The following is a 22,230-nucleotide window of genomic DNA, read 5'->3' as shown; positions in this document are numbered from 1 at the left end:
TGGATCACGTTTGCGGCCGGCGGAGAGCAGGGAGGGTTTCCATTCCAGCCGCTAAGCGTGCTCCACCCTCCCCACCTCGGAACTCTGCTCAGCACAGGGCATCCTGGACGCAGCTCCACGACCATCCCAGCTCATCTGAGAAGGAAGTCCCGCCCCTGCCCCACTTGTTTGGAGCGTCTGTATAGGGCTGCAGCTCTGGGCTTCTCGGCCAACCAAACCCTCAGACCCCTTCTGCAAGCACAGGCACAGACATAATGGCTCTGACCGGCCTTCTACCAGGAGCTGTGGTCACCTTTCGTTTCTTGTCATTTTCTGCACGTATGTTTGTTTGCAAGATGGAGTTACATGTGTTTCTACTTCTTTGCTTTTTCTTTATTTGAAGTACAACACATCACACAGGAAAGTGTTGTGTGCATGAAGGTTCAGAGTGTGCAGGTTAACAGACAACGTTCCCTGACCTGCCCCAGGCCCTGAGCCCCTCTCCTCAGTCACTGCCTGTCGTGGGCCCACCACCTTGACTGTAATGCCAGGTTCTGAACTTCCTGTAAGTGGAGACACGTGGCCCATCCTCTTTGGGGTCTGGTGTCATTCACTCAGCCACGTGTTAGTGACATTTGACTAATTGGTGCGTGGGGTTGTGTGTGTGCTTTTGCCTTGCTGTGTAGTTTTCTGCTGTGTGGATCTGCCCTTGACCTCCTGATGGACCTCTGTGACAGTGGCCAGTGAGTATTCTTGTCCTTTGCTGCCGATGCTGGGCTCTTTGCTCTTCTGTTGATTCCTTGCCTCAGAGCAAACCACTGAGCCACGGGTGTGCAATATTTCAGGCTGGTGGGTGCTAAAACACGGTTTCCAAAGTGAAGGTACCCACCACGTGATTTCAGGCTCCATAGGGTCCCACTGGGTGGCTCATTTGGGCAGTCCCGGCAGGGCTTGCTCTTGGGTTGAGGTCGGCAGCTCTGCTGAGTGTGGCCGGGCCCTCACACTCCTGGATTCCTAGCTGGGGCAGCTGGGCCAACTCGCCCAAGTGAGCCTTCCCATTCAGCAGTCTCAGCAGGACAGCCAGAGGTACTGACTGCCTCATGTCCAGCTCAGAGCTGACTGACATCACTCCTGCCTCATCCTAATGGCCAGAGCAAGTCCGGCCAGCGCAGATCCAAGGGCAGGGAATTGAGCCCATTTCTGAGTGGGAAGTGGAGAAGGCAATGGCACCCCACTCCAGTACTCTTGCCTGGAAAATCCCATGGGTGGAGGAGCCTGGTAGGGTGCAGTCCATGGGGTCGCTAAGGGTCGGACACGACTGAGCGACTTCACTTTCACTTTTCACTTTCATGCATTGGAGAAGAAAATGGCAACCCACTCCAGTGTTCTTGCCTGGAGAATCCCAGGGACAGGGGAGCCTGGTGGGCTGCCGTCTATGGGGTTGCACAGTCAGACACGATTGAAGTGACTTAGCAGCAGCAGCAGCACCTGGGTGGGAAGAGCTGCAGTCACATTGGAAGGGGTGTGTGTGGTTGGGGAGGAAAACTGAGGCCATTTTATGATGCGCCCACCCCCAGGTGGAGGGTCTCTTAATCTGCCAGAACGGAACTTTACTGCTGATGGGTAGGCTCAGAGTAGCTCCTTGGTCCCCATTCCCTACACATGGGGGAGCTGCCCACTGAGGCCACTGGGCAGGGGGCAGCTCCTGACCCAAGCCAACAGGCCAGGGCCCCAGATGGCACAAGGGCAGGTGGGGCCTCTCTGGGTTTCTCACAGGCCGGTCAGCACACCTGCGTGCAGCGTCTCGCTGACCACCAGCGTTGGTGACCACCAACACCAGGTGTCGGCGCTGGTCTGGACTTTGCAGTGCACAGAAAGATGAGGTCCATGTCCTTGGGGAGACAGGACCCGCACAGACCGCGATGGCGGGTGCTGACAAGTGCGCCCCAAGAAATTAAGTGGGTGATGCAGTGGGAAGAGCAGGGGTCCTCTGAGGGGGGACATTTGGGCTCAATCCTGAGTGAGGAGGGAACAGCCTTGTGGAGCGCAGGGGAGCATCCTAGCAGGTGGAGACGCCCCAAGCCCGCCCAGGAGAGTCTAGCCTGGCCTCCCAGTCTTGAGGCACAATCAGGTCAGGAGAGGATGGGCCCCTCCTGAGGGGACCCTGGGCTGGAGGATGATGGTGAGACTGGGTCTGGCTCGCTCTCACCGCACCTCAGTCATATCTCAATGGTAGAAGGGACCTTCCTGTCCAGGAGGGTGGCTCCCTCCCCGCACTGGTGGGATTCACGATCCCCTGCTGGTGCAGGGGGAAGCCCAGCCACCATGATGTCCCCTCTGGGGCTGCGAGGGTCTTCCCTGTGCAGCAGGACATCCTCTTGTGGACCCTCCTGGCCACCCTTCTGGGCAGGCTCTGAGGGTCCACAGTGAGGACCTGCCTGAGCCCAGCAGTGTCATCAACCAGAATGCTGGACAGGCATGGGAGCTGCTGCGTGACAGCTGTGTGACCCAGGCTTGCATCCTGTGAGCCTCAGTTCCCCATCTATAACCCGGGTCTTACATGTCTGGGCTTTATCAGAATGAGGGGGTCTCAGCACCCAGGCATATACACCGCTCCCCTCAGAAGGCAGCCCATCTCAATCAGAGCTGGGCCCCACTCAGCACCCAGGTCTTTCAGAGGAGCCTCTCGCTGGCGTGCCCCATCCCTCGGTGCCTCTGCAGGGGCTCTGCTCTTGTCCCCATCTCAGGTGAGAAAACTGAGTCCTGGGTAGAAAAGTCAGTGACGTTCAGGCCAAGAGGCTGAGACAGGGTGGAGGGAGGCCAGTCGGAACCTCTCTGTTGTAGGCACCATGGTAGCCTTTCCCCTTCTGGTCCTTTGTCTAAGACTACCCCTGTCACCTCCCCCCAACCTTGAGAAGCAGGAGTTACAGGCCCATTTTATCAGTGGGTAAACTGAGGCTTGGGGCCATGCTGGGGTGATTTCCCCAGTTCACAATCTGTCACATAGAAGGTTTCCTGGCTTTTGGTCCAGTGCTGTTGCCACGGCGACAGACATCCTTGGTGTTGTCATCCACAGGCCCAGGGGATCACGGGGTCCCTGGGGGCAGGAGGACCAGGGTGGCCTAGCACTGTGTAGCGGGAAGGGTCACAGCGTTAACAGGCAGAGGAACAGCAGCCCGGACAGACCCCAGGACTGGGAAGGGCTGGGCAGAGGATCCAGGGGACGTGGCCGGAGCACTTGTGGGGGTGGGAGGGCCGCCCAGACCAAGGGAGGGAAACACTAATCCTTGTGTGTATTATCACTGATTCATCAGGCAGCAGAGGCTGTGATTGAAACCAGATGTGGGCAGTGGCCCAAGTTCCAGCGCCTGGAACTCGTTAGGGCTGCGGCCCCCTGAAAATTCTCATTGCTTTGCAGAACACTGGGGATCAAAGACAAGCCATCCCTGACCTTGGCCTTGGAGGGAGAGGGAGGGGCCGGCCTCCTGGTCAGACCCCACCCATCTCGATGTGGGGGGTCGACCGCATGTCCTCAGGGCTCCCGGAGTCCCTCTGCCTCAGCCTGGGGGCCCTGTCCATCCCTTCTGAGACATGGCTGCTTCCTGGGGTGCACGCCTGGTTTTTCCCTCCATCCCCAACACACCCACTGGGAGGCTCTAGGAGAGTCCGTGCCCCTCCTTGCCCCAGGAATCTGGCCCTTGGTTGGGGAGATTGCCTGGCTTGCTCCAGATCCACAGGGTCCAGGAGTACAAGTCCCCATCTACCCTCCAAGAAGCCTTGAGGGGCAGGAGCTCCCCAAGCAGCAATATAGAGGCTCAAGCACCCTCCCCAGAAATATCTGCCCCCGCCCTCCTGCTAGCCCCTGTGTGTGCTGGCAGTGGACCTGTTCCACCTTGCCCAGGCCCTGCAGTGTCTGGTGTGCAGTGGTCAGTGGCTCAGAGGAGGTGAATCTGTCGCTGGGGGTAGGGGTGGAGGAGGTACTTGGGCTGGGCTGGCCTTCAGGAGAGACTTCCTGCACTACCCACATCCGCTGTGTTGCTCATGACTTCCAAGGTTGGCCCGACAGTTACGTGGCCAGAAACCTGCCTGGGACCCGGTCAGTCCTGGGGTCTGAACAGGCTGCTGTTCCTCTGCCTGTTAACGCTGTGACCCTTCCCGCTACACAGTGCTAGGCCACCCTGGTCCTCCTGCCCCCAGGGACCCCGTGATCCCCTGGGCCTGTGGGTGACAACATCCCTCATGTGGACACAGGAGGATCCCATTGACGCTCAGAGCTCAGGAGGGCCACCTGTGAGCCAGGGGAGCCGGCTCCTGCCTCCATGTGCTGTCATTGCCGGGGGACCACGCCCATGCTGGAGCGTGCTGTGCTGGAGTCCGAGGGCCACACGTGGGGGTGTCTCCCAGCCGGTCCTGCCCAGGAGGGATGCCCTGAAGCTGCACCCTCCCCAAGCGCTGTGAGGCCTGAATCCCCTCAGACACCTCCACCTTCTGTCTCTTCCACAAGTGTGGCATTGGGCTTCTGGAGGTTCGGGGGCTGTCGTAGTTAGGACGGGGCTCTGGGGCTCATGGCAGTGCTGTAATAGAAGGTCTAGGAAGAAAGAGTGGGAGAAAGGAGGAAATCTGTAGTCAGAGCTCTGCAGCCTCACCGAGCTGTGGTCTTGGAGGAAGCCTGACCTCTGCTCCCTCGATCTCCTCACTGCTTCAGCAGGCAGTGATGCCCACCTGACCTGGGGTTTGGACCCATGGAGGAGCCTGGGAAGGTGCTGGCACTGGAGGCCATCGTGGAGGACACGGGATGAGGCTGTGTGAGGCCCCGAGTGCCACATGGGGAGCTGGGACACCGTGGAAGCCACAGTGGTCTCCAGACCCTGGAGGCCCCTTGCTCTCTGTGACTCTGGGTGTTGGGGTCCCCATCTGTAAACCCAGAGGTAGCAGCGTCTTCCTCCAGGACCGGCGAGGGCTGCCAGCGGAGTCCCCGATCATGGTCAGGATTCTGGAAGCCCAGGTGCGGCCTTCACAAAGGGGCACCTCCCACGGGCAGCTATACCCTGCCCCGGGCAGAGTGTCTGCGGGCCGGGATGACACGATCCTCTCGGGAGAGTCTGGCCTGAGCAGGACAGACTGTGCTCGGAGGCGCCGGGGACAGGTGGTGCCTGCCCTCGCTCTCGACACCTGACACCAGCCTGCTGCTGTCCCACCCCCGGACCTTTGGAGGACGGGGACGGGGCTCCAGGGGACACCTGACCTGACCGGGGAGGTTCCCTTCAGTCCCGGGCCGATGTGCAGGGCAGAGGAATCGGGGCTGTCCTCGGTGAAAGAGTGCCTGTGGGGCTGGGAGGCAGGACTGTCCTGCCGTCCATGGGCCATCTCCCTTCTTGGTCCTGACTCCGCAGTGTTTATGCAGCACCTGCTGTGTGCCTGGCCCTGTCCTGCACACTGTTTCACTGAGGAAGACAGTCACATTCAGGCAAAGACGTGGGAGGTGAGGGCAGGGAGGGGACGGCCAGTCACAGAGGTCCCTAAGGGCACTCAGGACGCCCGCCAAGAGGCAGGGGCCACCCGGTAATGGTTTCAGGTGACATGTCTTAGGGGCCAGCTTGCCCCTCTGCCTCCAGGAAAGTCCAGCATTCGGCCCACCTTGGCAGGAGCTTCTGGTCCTCGGCAGGAGCTTCCGGTCCTCGGCCTGCTCCCCAGCACGGGGCAGAGGCCAAGACGTCAGGGCCTGGGCCGCTGGTGCTGTCCTTGCCCCCACCATCAGCTGCAGAGGCTGCGGCCGGGCAGTGTGCCCAGGGGCACCCGCTCACTGGGGCTGGAGAGCAGGCCCCCTCCTTGGGGTGCAGGGCTCCCTGCCAAGCCTCCACGGGCCTAGGGAACCCTGCCTTCCTGAGGGTCAGTGACAGGAACAGGGTCTGGGCATGTCACAGGTCACAGCCCGAGACTCTGCACAGAGTGGCCTCTGGGCTTCCTCATCAGCCGCCTCGCAGGCTAGGGGCTGCATGGGGTGCTCAGGTCGAGGCCGGGCTCACAGTCAGGGCCCTGCCCCTGGAGCAGGGTTACCTGTCAGTACCGGGCCCACCTGCCCACTTCCTGCCGCTTCTGTGAGGGTCAGATGAGGTGACGGAAGTCAGACCACGAGAGGCCAAAGCGAGCCTTGCTTCCACAACAGCACCAGTGGGGGATGGGCTGTGCTGGTGCTAAGGGCCCCCTCCCATGGAGGCTTCTAGAACCCCAGGTCTGGGAGTGTGGGGCTGTGGCCAGTTCTCAGCCGGGCAGGGCGGGCTGGGAACACAGGCGGACAGGGACAATGATGGATGGGGTGGCTTGTTCCGGCACATTCCGTGTTCTTTCCCACCGGCTCCGCCCGGCCCCGGAGAGCGGCTTCCTCTGTCGATGGGTTAGTGACATTTAGTGGGAACTGGAGCCACTGTCTGGGAAACACGCAGGGTCCCCAGGGGCCTGGGGAGCACCGCCCGGGTCTGGGAATGTTCTCGAGGGCTCGCAGCCGGGGCCGTGGGTGGGGCTGTGACCGAGTAGGCCGTCCCCTCTCACCCTCTGGCTCTTGCACTGCAGCCAGACATCAGGACACCAGGGGGGCTCCCACCCTCCGGGGCTGAGGGACAGACAGTTCAAAGAGGAGTGAATGAGGGAGCAGCAGGTCTCGGGTGGGTAAGACTCTGGGGCCACCTCCAGCCCCCTGTTGGCTGTGTGAGCTTGGCGGGTAACCCATCCTCTCTGTGCCTCACTTTCCTGTGTGTCAGATGGAGCAGAGCCGGGCTGCCTGCCATGTTGTGGGAGGGTCAGACTCCTGGCTGGGCACACTCCTGCCCCCTGAGCACATGGGGAGGGGCCGACAGGGGAGGGGCCGGCATCCCGAGAGTTCCCCCCAACACACACCAGCATAAGGGCCGCTGTTCTGGCCAAGGCACTGTGCGGGCTCCTGTCAGGGGAGCTGACAGGGACCCTGGTCAGGGAGAAGCCCAGACATGTCTTCTCCAATTCCACCCCATCTCCCACTTTTTTCTCCATGGGGTCTTGTGGACGCCATGGCCCCTGACTGCTGACGGGGCCAGCGGAGGCCCGGGGATGCCAAGACTGCCCCGATTTCCCGCCCCCCGCCTCCCAGAGCTCTGACATCTAGGAAGACGCCAGGGAGTTGGGAAGATGGTCCTCGCACTTAACCTGCTGCAAAGCTGGGGCACCCGGGGCATCACCCACTGACTTAGAGCAGCAAACCCACCCCAGCCTCAAACCCCAGGCAGACACCCTTTCCGTGTCTGGTCGGCCCACATGATGTTCCCCGGGGAGCATGAGGTGGCTACAGAACTTTCTAATCTCCCAGGTGGTGGCGGGGCCTGCGGCTTGAAGCACTCCTAGAGAGCCCCGGGCTCAGGCCCTGCTGTCCGTCAGGCTCTGAGACCCTAAACAAGATACTTGTCCTCCCCAAGCCTCAGTTTCCCCATCCACAAATGGGCCTGATGGGGGCCCCTGTGGAGACTCATTGAGTCCTCCCGCAGGGCGTGGCATTCCGGATCACGGTTGTCCCTGGGACCCTCAGAGGGAACGCTGATGTGCCACGTGCCGAGCCCTCACCTGGGGAGCTGTTATTTATATGTTAATCTTATAAAAGTGAAAGACTTAAAGCTAGACATAGGTCCAGCTGCCAGGGTCCCCTCACTGACCTGCTAAGTCAGAGCTCCCTAAAAGGGGGCTTGTGCAAGGGATATCCTGATTTTGGGTGGGGGCATCTGTGGGACTGAAGGTCCCCAATGACTTCAGAATCAGGACTAGGGAAACAGACCCAGAGTGGGTATGGGGGGACCGTTCGAGCCGGGGGGTGTCCCATGGACATGTCCAATGTCTCTCACAGGCAGGCACAGGGACTGACGGCGCTTTCTGGGGAGGGCATGAGGGTGCAATGAGAGGTTGCGAGGACGTGCAGGGCACAGGACCTGGCTCCCCCAGGGCTAGGGTACCTGGGAGTGGACCCCGGAGGGTGGAGGAGCTGAGAATGGGGGAGGGGAGAGAGTGGCCCCACACAGCCAGCTCATGCTTCTGGGTGGAATTTGGACCTCACTGGGAGCTGTGCCCGGCCGACCACGCTGGCACCCTCAGGAGTCTTCACGGCGGTAGGAGCTGCCCCTCTCCTGGCCCTCAGCACCCCGCAATGGGCCCCTCCCCAGCCCCCAGGACCTGGCCAGCTCCTGCTCATGCTGGTTTGTGAGCTCAGGGTCCCCCCTGGGTGACCCTACGGGGTGGCCAGACGGGCAGTCAGGTTGTGCCAGAGCCCTTGGGGGTGTTGGGCCTCAGAAGGGGCTAGGGGCTGGTCAGGAGGCCGGTGCTCAGGAGACTGAGGCTGCCCATCTGGCAGCTTGTCAGCCATGTGCCCTCAGACCAGGCTGGCAGAGGGGCAGGCTTGGCTCCTCCACACGCAGCCAGGGCTGCAGAGGTGGAGAGAGGACAGTAATTAACAGCAGCAGTTAACCGCTGCCCCGTGATGGCGCGACCACGGTGGGGGCCCTGCCCTCCGCTAAGCGCTTCTCCATCTCATTTGACCCATGTTGCACCCCGGGAGGTGGGTGACAAGTGTGCCCGTGTAGACCAGAGGAGCCTGGCTTAGAGGCGGCCGCTCTTCTGGAGGGTGGGCCTCTAGCCCCCTCACACCCGACTGTCCTTGCTTGGCCAGCCCAGAGGTGGGCAAGTGTCCAGGGTGAGCTGTGGTTGCATCCACAGCCCCCTGGATCGGCCCACCTTGGGGCTGGGGCAGCCAGGACCCTTGACCTGCCCCTTCCAGGCACTGGGCAGAGAGCCCCCTCCTCTCAGAGGGCTGCCCAGCGGTGACCTCACTCTTGGGTCCTCCCCTGGCCTCCTGCATGTGCACGGGCAGCCTTCTGGAAGTGCCAGCCCAGCCAGAGACCCTGGGGCAGGGGTGGGGGGCGGTCAGGAAGCAGAGTCGTCTCAGAGGGGATCACGTTCCAGGGGAGCCAAAGGCCCTCACATGGGGCACCTCTCCTGCTGACGTGAGGTCAGAGCTGAAGCCCCAGGAGGGAAAGGGAGTTGGGGGGAGGTGGGGGCTCAGAACCATGGCTCTGGGTGTAGGGGTGGGTGAGGAGATGGGTGTGGTGGGAGGAGGGCTGGGGGTAGGCTCTGGGGAGCCCCACATGCAGTGGAAGCTGCTGTGGGTTTCAGGTGACAGAGGCGATGACTGTGCACACCCTCACAGGCTCCCTACTGCCCACCAGCTTCGTCTGGATTCTTTGCACGACTAGAGAGGCCCGTGCACTCTGTTCCTTGCGGTCATCACACCACCCTTGCTCTTCCCTGAGGGCCTCTGTCATGCTCTGCTTTGGATCTGGGCCGAAGCCAACCTCAAGAGCAGGGTTCCAGCATTCACATTGCTTCATAAACCGTTCCTGATTGCATTGAGAGCTCACCATCATCCATTACAGAGGATTAGAAAGGCTCAAGAGAGGTGAAGTGACTTGCCCTACGTCACACAGCCAGCAGACAATAGAGCCAGACTCAAACAAGATTCAACATATGTGAGGCTTCCTGCACCTATGGCCCTACCATGTGCAGCCCAGGGACCCAAGGCCCAGCATGGGAGGTGGGGACGCACCCCCACTAACCTGCAGCCTCCATCCACCTGGGTTTGATTCCTCTCCTGCAAGGAGAGTTCGCATTGATGCAAACCAGTCCTTGAAACCCTGAGGACTTGCATGCCCTGCAGGGACGCACTCATACCTGCCGTGTGCCCGTAGCAGATGGCTGCACCTCTCTGTGCCTATAAAACAGGGCTGGAAGCAGCATTCCCCACGCTGGGTGTCCTGAGGATAACAGGAGCCATGACTCATCTGCCAAGTGCATGCATGTCTCCTCCATAGGTGGGCAGCCTGGAGCTCTGCCCTCAGGGCCCGTGGACACCTGAGGGATGGGTGAGAGGCCCCATGCAACCCAGGCACACTTGGTCCACCCATCCCCTATGCCCCCTGAGCTGGGGTCTCTGGTCTGCTTCACCTGTGACACTCCAGCGAAGCACCAGGGCTTGGAAAGGTTGAAACAGGCCATGTCCCCAGCGTCCCAGCCTGGTGTCCTGAGTACCCTCCCTGGACAGCCTGCTGGCGGGACTGCCTGCGCCAGGGTGGCCTGGTCAAATGAAGGGCTGGCCAGGACAGGCAGGACTGCACCCCACAGGGGTGGCCCAGGGCCCATGGCGCTGGCCACGTTTGCCTTCTTTGGTTGTCACTGGGGACTGGCCACCGGCCCTGCAGCCAGGCATGGTGTTGACAGGCCCGCACAGCTGCAGCGCATGTGTGCCCGGCCGTCAGCTCTTGACAGGCGGCGGTGGGGGGCAGGGCGCCTGGCGGGGGGGGGACAGCTGAGGGCACAGCAGGTGCTGTGCGGCCTGGTGGCTGCCGGTGACCGGCTGCTTCCCCCTCCGTGGGGCCAGTGAGGAGGGGGCTTTCTGCTCCCACCCCAGGGGCCCCGGGGTGCTGCGGGCATCTCCTTCCAGTATGGAGGATGTGGGGGCAATGAAGGAGGGCTGCTCAGTCTGGGACGCAAACATTTTATTGTCGCTGTCACTGTCCATGGAGGCGGGCGGCCCAGATCACATGGGGCCCCTGGGAGGAGGAGGAGAAGAAGTGAATGGGTTGCCAGGTGTCAAGCCCAGCCCCTGGCCCCCGTGAGACCCCATCAGGGTTAGCAGGGTGGGCAGTGGCGGGGGTGAGGGGCGGGCAGCACAGGCTGCGCCAGTTTGTAATGGGTGGGGAGGCCCACCTGTAGTCCCAGCCGCCTTCCCAGGTCTCTGTGGTCGCCTGATGCTGGCTGATGCTGAGCTGGGGCCAGGGCAGGTAGGGGTGGGGGGCGGCCCAAAGGCTCAGCCCCTCCCCCAGCTGAGAATACCTAGGCAGCTGCTGCCTCGGGTTCGTGTGGACGGTCAGTCTCCCAGAGGCCTTTTCCCAGGGCCTGCTCTGTGGGCCCAGGGGCTCGGGGGCATGTCAGGCCGCGGTCTCTCCTTCCTGTTTCCACCCTATCTCCACACCGCTGACTCCTAGCAGAGCATCAGAATCTTTGACACAGCGGGATTCTGTGGAATCTTTGACACAGCGTCTGGGGCAGGACCTGCTGCTATGTGGACCACACTTGGATGGCCAGGCCTAGAATGGCCTGAAATCGAATGTGTCCTTGGCCTGGCTGGTCCCAGGGGTTGCCTGGGCCAGGAAACGGTGAAAATACAGGTTCCCACCTCCCAGTCTTCTCCCTGGGAAAGACCCCCAGACGTGCCTTTTAGCCTCTGCTCTAGGATGGATAATGCTAGGGTGTCTCTGAGAGGGGGCTTCCCCTGGGATCCTATTAGGAATGCAGAGTCTCAGCCTGGCCCCGCACCTGCAAAATCAGAAATGAGGGTGGGGAGGGCGTCCACACAGGCCCTCCAGGAGCTTCTAATTGAGGAAGTGGGGGCACCACAGCCTCAGGGGGTGCCCCCTGACTCCCTGGTCTGCAGTTGAGAAAACCCAAGCTCCCCAGGGCCACCCCCACAATGAGAACCCCAGCCTGTTCTAGCTGCCCAGGTTCTTGAAGCTGTGCCCTGCAGCGCCTGAAATGGGCTGACCCATCCTGCTGTCTGATCCCAGGTGGGTGGGATGCCAGCCACCTGTGAGCACACCTGGGGCTTCTCTGGGTCGGGCTGAAGGCAGAGTGTCCCCCGCCTGGGCTCCAGCTGCTCGAGGCCTCGCCCAGGAACCAGGTGGGCCTGGGCTGTGCCAACCCCTCTACCCCTCTGCCTGACTCACCTGCTCTGTCTCTTTCTCCCCTCCCGCACCCCCGGTGGCGCCCACAGCAGACAGGAAGGAGAAGGCCACCGCGATGCCCGACTCCCCGGCTGAGGTGAAGACGCAGCCCCGGGCCACACCCCCCAGCATGCCACCCCCACCACCTGCTGCATCCCAAGGGGCCACACGACACCCCTCCTTCACGCCCCACACAAGTGAGTAACCCCAGGGCTGGGTCTCAAGGGAGCAGTGGGGTGAATCACCTCTGGGGGATCCCTCGAGTCATTTGAGGTCCGACCTTTCACCTGGACCTGTAAACGCCTCCTCGTTGGGCCTTTGAGAGGGAGGATCTCATTATGATTCAGACCCCAGCCCTTCTACTTGGTAGCTGTATGGCTTTGGGCAAAGTTCTTAACCTCTCTGGGCCTGGCATTTCTCACTGGGAAAGCAGGGCTGGCCATGGCCGTGCCTCACGGAGCTGCTGTGAGGATGAGTGAGTTAATAGTTCTCAGCGGGGTGGGCACACAGTGAGCCTTCCATCAAGGTTGGCTGCTATACTGGAGCTCAGAGAGGGACGAGGACTTCTCCGTGGTCACACAGCAGACTACTTGCATGTGGGTGAATCCTATCTGGCCTGCACCCTCTGAAGGGGCAATTGGAGGCATCTCTGGCCTTGGAGAGCCAGGTGTGTGGGTGGGCTGGGAACTGGGTCCGCAGGACCTTAGCTACCAGCAACATGGTAGGCAGACCATACCCCAAGGTGGTGCCTCACTAACACTGGGCCATGGTTGAGCATCTTGGTGCACACAGCAGGTATAGGTGGGCTTGTCGAGTCCACAGCCACCCCTGAAACCCTGGGCCTTTGAGTCGGAGCAGTTGGGAAGGAGACCCCCAGCTTGTGCTTGTATGGGGGACAGTGTTCCTTGTCCCTAAGACCAGGGGCTCAGCAATGTGTCCCAAGTGTTTCTGGGCGATCCACATGCCTTCCCACCCACACATTCAGAGGTCAGAAAGCCCCACACGGGCTCCCTTCCCCAGGCTTTGGACCCAGATGAAGCCCTTCTCTGGAGCAGGAACCACAGTTCCTCAGCCTGGTGGCCCGTGGCCGCCCCCAGGTTCCTCAGGCCCCACCCCGCTAGCCGGGGTCCATGTCTCTTCCCAGAGCCCAGGCCCCGGCCTGGCTCCGTCTGTTCCTGGTTATGAATGGTGCTGGTGCTGCCATCGGTGGCTGGGCGGTGGCCCCCATCTGGAGGAGGGGGTCCAGCTGGGTCCCTTGCTGCAGGATGCTGGTCTTTGCTGGTAAACAGGAAAATGCCACCTGCTCCCAGGTGCGGCCAGCTGAACCCAGGGCTGTCTGGCACAAACAGTTCCAGCACCCCTCCCCAGTAGGGTCAGTCTGAGCTGGGGTCCTCACACGTGATGGACACTGGGATGAGCCCGTGTCCCCACACTTGCCTCCTGCCTCAAGACGGGGCCCTGCCATCCACCCCTGGGTGCCCGGCCTGCACTGGCCACACAGGAGGGGCCAGAGGTGACCGGACTTTGCTCACTCACTGTTCTCACCTGGGGACTCTGGCCATCCGGTCACCCCTCCCTCTTCTCTGGAAGTCAGTCCTCACCTCAGGCTGAACTGCGGGCTGATCTCTGTCCACTGACTACAGCTGCCCCGTCCAGCCTCACTGGTAGAGAGGGGAGGCTCTGACCTGGCTGAGTTTCACCCACATCCGTGCAGCCCAGGGTGTCCGTGCAGCCCAGGTGGAAAAAGAAATTTTCCTGACGGGGCAGCAGCAGGTCCCCCTGGGATGATGATGCCCCCACTCTGTTGTCCGGTTCCAAGAGGGAGAGGCCAGTGGACCCTTGGAGGGTCTGGCGAAGGGCTCCGAGCCAGGGTCTCCGATCCTCGTGGGAGTGGCTCCATGGCCTGCTTTTCTTCTTAGTCCAGGAGCCCGTGTTCCGGAAGGCGCTGGTCTGGGAACCAGATGTTCCAGGTTGTGGATGGGGCTGGGGTCAGATGCCACCGGGCCTGGTGAACAGATGTGTGGTGGCAGGCCCGTGTGTGGCGTGGGGTCCATCCCTTCTGGCCGGGGTCCCGGCTCTGTTCAGAACATGGAGGTTATGAGAGAACGGGTCTTTCTTCTCTAAGCTGACACCTAGTTCCCTCTGGCCGCTGTGAGCTTTTGTCTGAGTGTCAGGCTGCCTCGGGGGTGGCCTCAGGTTTGTTCCCTAACCCTTAGAATTCCCTGAAAGCAGGGTGTTAACATGAGGTTAACGTCTCATCTCATCTGTGCACCTGGCTGGTAGTGCCCAGAGTAGATGGATCCTCTGCACTCCCCGTGGATTCCTGCCAAGAACCTCCCCTGCTGCCCCCGGACCAACTTGCAAGCCAAGCTGACCAGGGACTGACGGAGCCACAGCTTGAGGGCTGTGGTTTTTCCTTGCCCGGTGACTGCCCTGGGCACAAATTTATTTTGGAGTTGAAGTTGTGGCGTGGCCACAGGAAGGTGGCAGGAGTGCCAAGAGAACTCTGGGGAGGGATGTGAGGAGCTATTCTGCACCTGGGAGGGCCCTTAAGGGGCAAACACTCCATCTTGCTCTTACCCCCTGCGACAGGGGGCACACTCTCTGTTTTTGGTGGTATGGCTTTTCTCCTTGTGGCTTTTGTCCACTGACCTCAGCTCAGACAAATCAAACCTCTCTTCCTGTTTGGTGCTTTCACCCTTCACGGCAGCTCAGACCTGGCCTTTGTTTTGGAACCACCATTGGCCTGTTTGTCGATGGAAATCCCAAGCCCCTCAGCCTGGGCTCCAGGTCCCTGAGGATGGTACCAAGTGGGATCACCAGGCACCTTCCAGAAACAGATGTTTAAGAGCCAGGGTGTCCTCTCATGCCCACGAGGAGCCAGAATTCCAGTTGAGCCCCAGAAGTTCCCACCAAAAGTGGCCCCAAGAGATCCCTGACCCACCCATTTCACAGACGAGGAAGCCGAGGCCCAGAGAAGGGAGTGAACTGGCCCTAGGTGATGACAGAGGCCCAACCCCAAAAACGCTGTCAAGAGGCAGGGGAGGGGCTGGCTGCAGACACCCCACCCCCGGGCAGGGTCCGGAGCCCAGCCTCCTTCCTCACAGCGTGTTTTTCTTATTTTGCTTACAGATCGAGAGGACGGGCCTGCGATGTCTCTGCCCCATGGCCGTTTTCATGGCTGCTTAAAATGGTCTATGGTCTGTCTCTGTAAGTAAAATAACAAAAACCACTGGTCTCCCAGAGGTCCTTGCCCAGTGCTCACCGCCCTGTCTGTGCCCCCTCATCTGCCATGCTAGGCCTGCCTCCCTTAGGGAACAAGGGCGCAGGGGCAGACCAGGAAGACTGAGCAGTGGGGTCTGCAGCCCACAGACCGGGGTCACACCCAGCCCTGCCGCCCACACACTGTGACCTTGGGCAAGCGGATGGCCTCTCTGAGCCCCTGTCTCCCTGACTCAGAACTGGGCGAATCAGCGGGTCCCAGAGTTGCAGGATGGTCGAATGCCAGTAGCAAGTCTGCAGCCTCTCCCAGGGCGGACCCCACTCTTACCCTTCCAGGCACTATGTCCTCGGGCACAGAACCCCACCTGTAGCAAAGGAGTCATGGGCCCAGCGCTGAGGCAATGGCGTGGAGCCCCAGGGTGCTGCTGGTCACATCATGGGAGTCCCTGGCATATGCAGGGTACTCCACGGGTGTTGGTCACCAGTGGACGATCCCATCACAGTGCTTGGGCTACAGCTGGTGCCATAGGGGAGGCTCTTGCGGGGCGATGCTGGGAGTGTGTCAGCCTGCACGCACAGCGATGTAAGCCCAGGTGTGTGGCCTTGTCTGGGGCCCGGTGCGTCCATGGAGCTGTGGTACTGCCAGGCCTGGGTGCTTTGTGTGGCCAGGAGGATAGTGCCCGAGGCCGGGCGGGGGGCTGGCAGGAGGGGCTGTTTTCGATGCCTCATCCTAAGCTCCCCCCCACCCTGCCCAGGCTCCGGGCCTGGGGGAGCTGTGGGGGTGCTGCTCCATGCCCCCAAAAACCTCGGCCGGGACACGTGTGGTCTATCTTAGTAACACACCTGTTGTGGGAATGAAAGCACTTGTGGCCGGGGGTTATTTTCGGCGTCTCTTTAGCAAGCTGCTGAGACTGCCCGGCAGCCCGGGAGGGAACTCGGCGAGCGAGGGCAGGCCAGCCGCGGGAGGACCAGGCACCAAGGGCCAGCGGGTAAGGGCGCCACAGGGAGGCCGGGCCAGGGGCCGCCGGGTGGGGGCCCAGGTGGCAGGGCCAGCCACAGGTCTTTGAAGCCCCTGGAAGGCCAGACCCCAAGTGACAGCCCAGCTCTGCTGCGACTGACCAGGAGGCCCCGCTGCGGTGAGGTCCCCATGCAGCAGGCCACCTCCAGCCTGTCTGGGTGACCGCCAGTGGCTGTCATCAATCCCAGTCGGGGTGTGTATGTGTGTGTGTGTGTGTGTGTGTGTGTGTGTGTTGGTGTCCACCAAGGGATCAGTGGAGCTCCGCAGCGACAGAGAAAAGTAGCACAACTGCGGGGTCTCCTGGCCCCCGGATGCCAGGACACGCCCGGGAGAGGCTGAGGGACGGGCCCTTCTTGTCTGTGTCTGGAGCTTACCTCTCCTTGGGCAAGAGGGGTCCCCGGAATGCGGCACATTGTCCTCAGGGTTGTCCCCGATCCAGGGTGTCACCTGGGGGTCTAGAAAGGGCTCCTAGCGTCCCCCAGCCCAATCGGGGGCAAACAGAGTTCAACCCACACTGCGTCTCCAGGGGAGGGAGCAGCAGCCCCGAGGGCCAAGTGGAAGATGGGGCCGAGGGGCAGAGCAGGCCCTCCGCCTGCAGCAGGCCCTCCTCAGGACACGCAGGGGGCACGTCTGTTTTGGTGCTGACCCTGGCCTTCAATCAGTGGTTCCCAGACGTCTGTCAAGTGGGGGCCAGTTCTGGATGAGCGATCACCCAGCACATGAAAGCAGTCAGGTCAAGCATTTCCAGCCCCTTCTGGTGGGAGAAGGATGACCTGTGTTCTACAAGCAGGGGCATGAGAAAGAGGGGTCCAGGAACTGTCCTCCTGGCTCCAAGACCCCACCTCTGGCTCAGACCAAGGGCCATTTGCAGATGAAGAAGCCGGGGCCAGGACCAAGTCTCACCCCCACAGCCCATCTGGGCTGGTTTGGGACGTCCACTCCTGACCAGGGCACTTGGGGGGCAGGTCTATGTCAGCCTGCCGCTGAGGAGCGGCATGGTCCTGGGGCACCTGGGGGCAAAAGGCAACCTTAAACACTGCATTCAGGGCACAGGGACCATGAGGCCCACCGTCTGTGGATTAGGGGGGTGGTCCTTGACCTGCTGCTCAGTGAGGGGAGGAGGGTGTTTGCAGGTGTTGCTGCAGGCAAGGGGTCATGGAAGCTCGAGATGTGGGCAGAGCCAACCAGACAGGAGACTCAGGGTTAACAAGGTGGGCCAATTCCAGAGCCCAAGGGGGCTGGAGACAGCGGGAGCTGTGTCCCCTGGGCCTGCAGGGGTGGATGGAGCCGGTAAGCGGGACCTATTACACCCTCCGGTAATCCAAGCCCTGGGAGAGCCGAGGCCCAGGGCAGAGGGTCAGGTGTGTGGTCCCACCTCACGTGCTCCCGCCCTTCCAGGCTGGCAAGGCCAAGACAGTCCGCAGAGGTCACCCCCAGAGCCAGGGCAGGATGGCAGGGCTGCATGGTTTGGAGAGGCAAACCGACACTCCCACCGTCCAAGGTGGCCATAACAGTGATTGTAGGTGGTTGTTCTGGAGGGGCCACTTCCCAGAGCCCAGCCTGGCAACGTTCCAATTGTGGAGGAAAGGGTTCCTGCTCCCTCATCACCAGGGGATGGTGGAGCCTCAGAGAAATGCAGTCCTGAGAGAGCAGCGGCTCTGAGCACCCCCAGAATCCCTGCCATAAGGTGTGAGCACATGGCCTCTGCACAGACCCAGCCAGACAAGGCCCGGGGAGGGGTGGGGACAGGGATGGGGGCAGGGCCAGGCCTGGAAACCACAGCAGAGCGAGTGAGAGGTATGCGTGTGCACATATACGTGTGCTGTGTAGGCATGCACACGTGTGCACTCTGTGGGCATGTATGTGTGTGTGCACCATGCGGGTGCATATGTACTGTTTTGGTGCATGTGTGTGCACCATGTGGGTGTGTGTGCACCGTGTTGGTGCGTGTGTGTGTGCTGTGCAGGTGCAGGCATGTGTGCACCGTGCTGACATGCATGTGTTCACTGTGCAGGAGTGCACAGGTGTGTGATGTGTGTGGGCGTGCATGAGTGTGTGCTGTGGGGCTGCACTGCATCATGCCTATGTGCACACACAGGTGTACATATGTGTGCAAGTGTGTATGGGGGTGTATGCTTGTGGTGTCTGTCTGCCTGAGTGTGAACATACATACATCTTTGTGCATGTGGGGTGTGTACTATGTCCACGTGCACGTACATGTGTGCATGTGTGTGGTGCATATAGGCCTGTGTGCAAGCACGTGTGTGTGTTGTGTGTACGTGTATCCATATGTATATGAGCATGAGTGCATATGTATTTGGTATGTTGTATGAGTGTGCGTGCAAAGATGCTAAGGGAGGGAGGGCATGGACAATGAAGGGCATGTGTAAGGGGGCGGGTCATGTAGGGAGGAGCTGGTGGGCAAGCACACACAGGCCAAGTGTGAGAACTTGAAAGAGCAGATTGCAGAGGTGTGAGTGACTGCTGAGTTAATGGGCTGTGCCACGGGACTCCCAGAGGTGTCCATGTCCAGAGCCCCCTCCCCTGTCATCAAGGACCCTGGAAGCCCTCTACCCCTGACCTCTGTGCAGGCTCTGAGGCCAGGAGGCAGGTTGCAGGTGGCCAGGCACGAGAGGACTCCCTGCCCCTGGGGACAGGCTCCCCTGAGGTTATGGTCCTGCCCCAGGATGACTTCACAGCACCCCAGTGTCTGTCACCCTGGAACTCACTCCTGGGGCCGGGCATAAACTCATCTAAGACCCCTCAGGTCACCGGCCTGTCCTCCACACACAGCAGGGCCCAAGGACACACATGTCCGCCGTGCAGCAGCCCCTGCCAGCATCCAGCCCAGCTTGTCCTGGGGTCTGGGCTCCCCTGGCCCACCCTGAGCCCTGTCAGCCTGGCACTGGGGCCCTCATGCAGGCAGTGGGGCCTGTGTAGGAACTGGGACACAGCCTGGGGCCCTCATGGCAGGTGTGAGGGTCATTGACCTTCGGGGGAATGAGAAGATGGGCCAGCAGATCCCAATGGAAGGGAAGCCCCTCCACCTGTTCACAGGACGTGCATGGGTGCCAGGCAGCGGGAGGGCCCGGGTGTCTCCGGGTATGGAGGGCCTGACTACACAGCCCAGAGCACAGCCCAAGGGCAGCTGAGCGGGGGCACAGCTGGAGGGCGGCCACGCTCGGCTCCTCCCTGCACCAGAGCCGCAGTCTGCATGTATGTAAAGCGTGTCTGTGGAACCCATGGCGCTGTGCTGCATCCTCCCCCTCCCCCCACAGTGATGAACGGCAGCAGCCACTCGCCCACAGCCATCGGAGGCGCCCCGTCCACGCCCAACGGCTTCAGCAATGGCCCGGCCACCTCATGCTCGGCCGCACTATCCACGCAGCAGCTGCCCCCAGCCTGCGGGGCCCGGCAGCTCAGCAAGCTCAAGCGCTTCCTGGCCACCCTGCAGCAGTTCGGCAGCGACATCTCCCCGGAGATCGGGGAGCGCGTGCGCACGCTGGTGCTGGGGCTCGTGGTGAGTCAGGTGGGGATGCGGTGGCCCCAGGCCGGGCCAGCCTCGGCCTCTGCCCTCCCCTCCCCAGGTTGAAGTCAAGCATCTTCTTCCCCAGAACTCCACGCTGACCATCGAGGAGTTCCACTCCAAGCTCCAGGAGGCCACCAACTTCCCACTGCGGCCATTTGTCATCCCTTTCCTGAAGGTAGGGACCAAACCTCCTCCCCACCCTGAGGCCCCAGGAGGCTTGAGTCTGTCCTCTGCCAGCTTAGATTAGCCCCACCCTAAAAACTCTAATCCCCCACCCACTGGGAGAGCAGTGCTAACCCATTGGCTGATTGCTTCAAACCTGCTGCTGGGCTGGAGCCGTCCTCCCCTGACTCCAGGCTCTGACACACAGCTCCCAGGACCAGTCCTGTGGTTAGTGACCAGGACACTCAGCCTCTCGACAGCTATGTTCTGAGAACCTGCTGTGTGCTAGCCGACCTGTCATAGATTCTGTGGAGCTGTGGGCAGGGGGCATTTCAATGAAGGAGGAGAGCGGGGAGCAGAACCTTCCAGGCAGCAGGGAGAATGCCTGCAAAGGCCCTGAGGCAAGGGTAGGCCTGCAAAGGCCCTGAGGTGGGGGATGAGTGTGTGTGTGTGTGTGTGTGCGTGTGTGCCTGCTGTGTTGCGATCCTGTGCCTGGAACAGAGTGAGGGGGGTTGGGACAGTGGAAAGACCATGGGCTCGTAAGTGAGCAGACAGATGGGTAACTGGGTGTCAGTTGGGAAGCCACCTGATGTGGTCATCAGGGAAGATGAACAGTGGACCAGGGCCTCGGCAGGAGCAGTTGATGTTGGGTTGGTGGCAGCTACACCAGGGCGTGTGAGCAATGCATGCTTCCGGGCCCCCACCCAGACCCCCCGAGTCAGAATCTGCATTGAACAAAGCACCAAGCAAAGCTTCTGCACAAAACCAGGAGGAGTGTACATGCGGACAGCATCAGACCCAAGTCTGCCCTGCAGGACTTCTCAGGGCCTTCACTCCCCTGTGACCGCACATCTCCCAGAGTAGGTAGAGACAAGGTGCTCCCCAAACATATTTGACCACAGGCGCCTCTGCTCTCTCACCTCACCAGGTCAGGTTCCACAGCGCACTTGGGAAGCGTCCGCCCTGAGTGTGGCTGACACCCCCGCCTCGGGCTCTTGTTTCCTGGGCTACAGTGATGCTCACAGCTGTGGGTTCATCCCTCCATGTGCCCTGTGCCCCAGTGGGACCTGCCTTCCAGGGGACAGGCCAGAGCAGATGTGCTCAGGTTCAAGCTCTGACCCTGCCACTTAGCCCCTGTGGTCCTGAGCCCAGCGAGTCCCACTAATGGAGTGCCTCCGTGTCTGTGGTTGGAACTTGGGAGCCATTCTTGGCCTGTTGGGAAGGTGGCAGGGAGCGATCAGGCAAAGAATTTGACATGTGCTCCATTCATCTGGGGATTTCAGGGGTTCCACAGACAGGTGTCCCCTGCAAGACTCTTCTGCAGCTGCCCCCACTGAGCCCCCAGGAGCCCTCAGGGGGCCGCACAGATGCTGCCACTGTGCCCAGTTAACAGGCGGGGAAACTGAGGCCCCCGCCGGTGGAGGGGTACCAGGATCCATTGACTCCAAGCCCCCTGGCCCGCACAGGGTGTGCCCCAGGCCGGCACCTTGCTCCGAGGGGACCCCACGTCACGCCCCCACATCCGCTGCCTCCACTCGCCTTCCTGCCCTCCACCCACACCCTGCTGAGCTCACGCTGAGCTGGGCCCAGACTTCCCCATCTGGCAGTCGTTTGCATTCATCAGGAGCCCTTCCCGCTCCTCCTTTCAACTTACTGCTGACTCCTCACTCCCCATCTTTGGGGACACCGCGCGCCTGCTTCTGTCAGATCAGATATTTACAGCAGATGTCGCCCCCCCATGTCAGCGGCCCACGTTTATCCAGGAGCAGGGAAAACACGACACATTCCCGCTCTCACCCAACCAGGCCCGCAGCCCCCTGCTCCTTGAGCTCGGCCACCCCCTGCCTCCTCTCAGGGACACACCCAACCTGGCACTGCCTGCCTCGGTGTCCCCTCTGCCTGCAGCACAGCCATGGAGCTGTCAGGACTCCAGTGCCCTGACTGCTCTCTCAGTAGCGGGCAACTGGGGTGAGGGACGTGCTGGCCACACTGAATGTCCATGGCCCTGCCCAGGGCCCTAGACCAAGGTGCTGTCAGGGACAGAGTCCATTCTTCTGCCTGACGTGGGGCTTCTGGGCAGATCAGGCCTGTTCCCCGGTCTTGTGGACAAGGCACCAGCCAGAGCCCTGCCCGGGGAGTGCCCCTCCCCTGGCCCCCATTCACTGTAGGACACTGGCCTCTTCAGAATGCAGAGCGCCGCGGGGAACCTGCAGGGTGTGCCGGCCTGCTGTGGGAGGGGACTTCGTTTTCCTGCCTGTGACCTGGGAGCAGCACGGACAGTGCCTTTCAGTGAATTGATGGCCCCCCAGGCCCACCATGGTGCAGCTGCATGGTGGTCCCCCGGGCCATCTCCCATGAAAGAGGCAGGAGCTGCATCCGCTCCACCAGGCTCACAACCAGCTCTGCCCTTGGGTAACTGAAACCCCCATTTCCCAGTCCCCTCCCGGGTCCTTGGGGTGTGACTGCCCACCTCCCCAGGTGGAACTGGACTTAACTCACACGAGGAATGGGAGAAGCCACAGCTTCTTGCA

General features: G+C 61.4%; 1 protein-coding gene across 5 annotated transcripts in view; it reads left to right on the top strand.

Moving 5' to 3' along the window:
• The window catches only part of CBFA2T3 (CBFA2/RUNX1 partner transcriptional co-repressor 3), an 81,472-nt gene that overhangs the window by 45,199 nt on the left and 14,043 nt on the right, over positions 1-22,230 (top strand). For 2 of the 5 annotated variants that reach the window (XM_042231559.2, XM_027977746.2), the window contains exons 2-5: positions 11,822-11,965; positions 14,901-14,978; positions 19,287-19,528; positions 19,623-19,712. In XM_042231559.2, the coding sequence (XP_042087493.2) occupies positions 11,822-11,965; positions 14,901-14,978; positions 19,287-19,528; positions 19,623-19,712 (554 nt within the window). Of the gene's footprint in view, positions 1-11,818; positions 11,966-14,900; positions 14,979-19,286; positions 19,529-19,622; positions 19,713-22,230 lie in introns of all 5 variants that reach the window. The other 3 variants (XM_027977744.3, XM_027977748.3, XM_027977745.3) reach the window with 2 other exon arrangements.

The sequence above is a fragment of the Ovis aries genome, chromosome 14 (assembly GCF_016772045.2).
Source record: "Ovis aries strain OAR_USU_Benz2616 breed Rambouillet chromosome 14, ARS-UI_Ramb_v3.0, whole genome shotgun sequence".
NCBI lineage: Eukaryota > Metazoa > Chordata > Mammalia > Artiodactyla > Bovidae > Ovis > Ovis aries.
The sequence above is the reverse complement of the archived record's forward strand: the minus strand, read 5'-3'. Positions and strand labels throughout refer to the sequence as shown.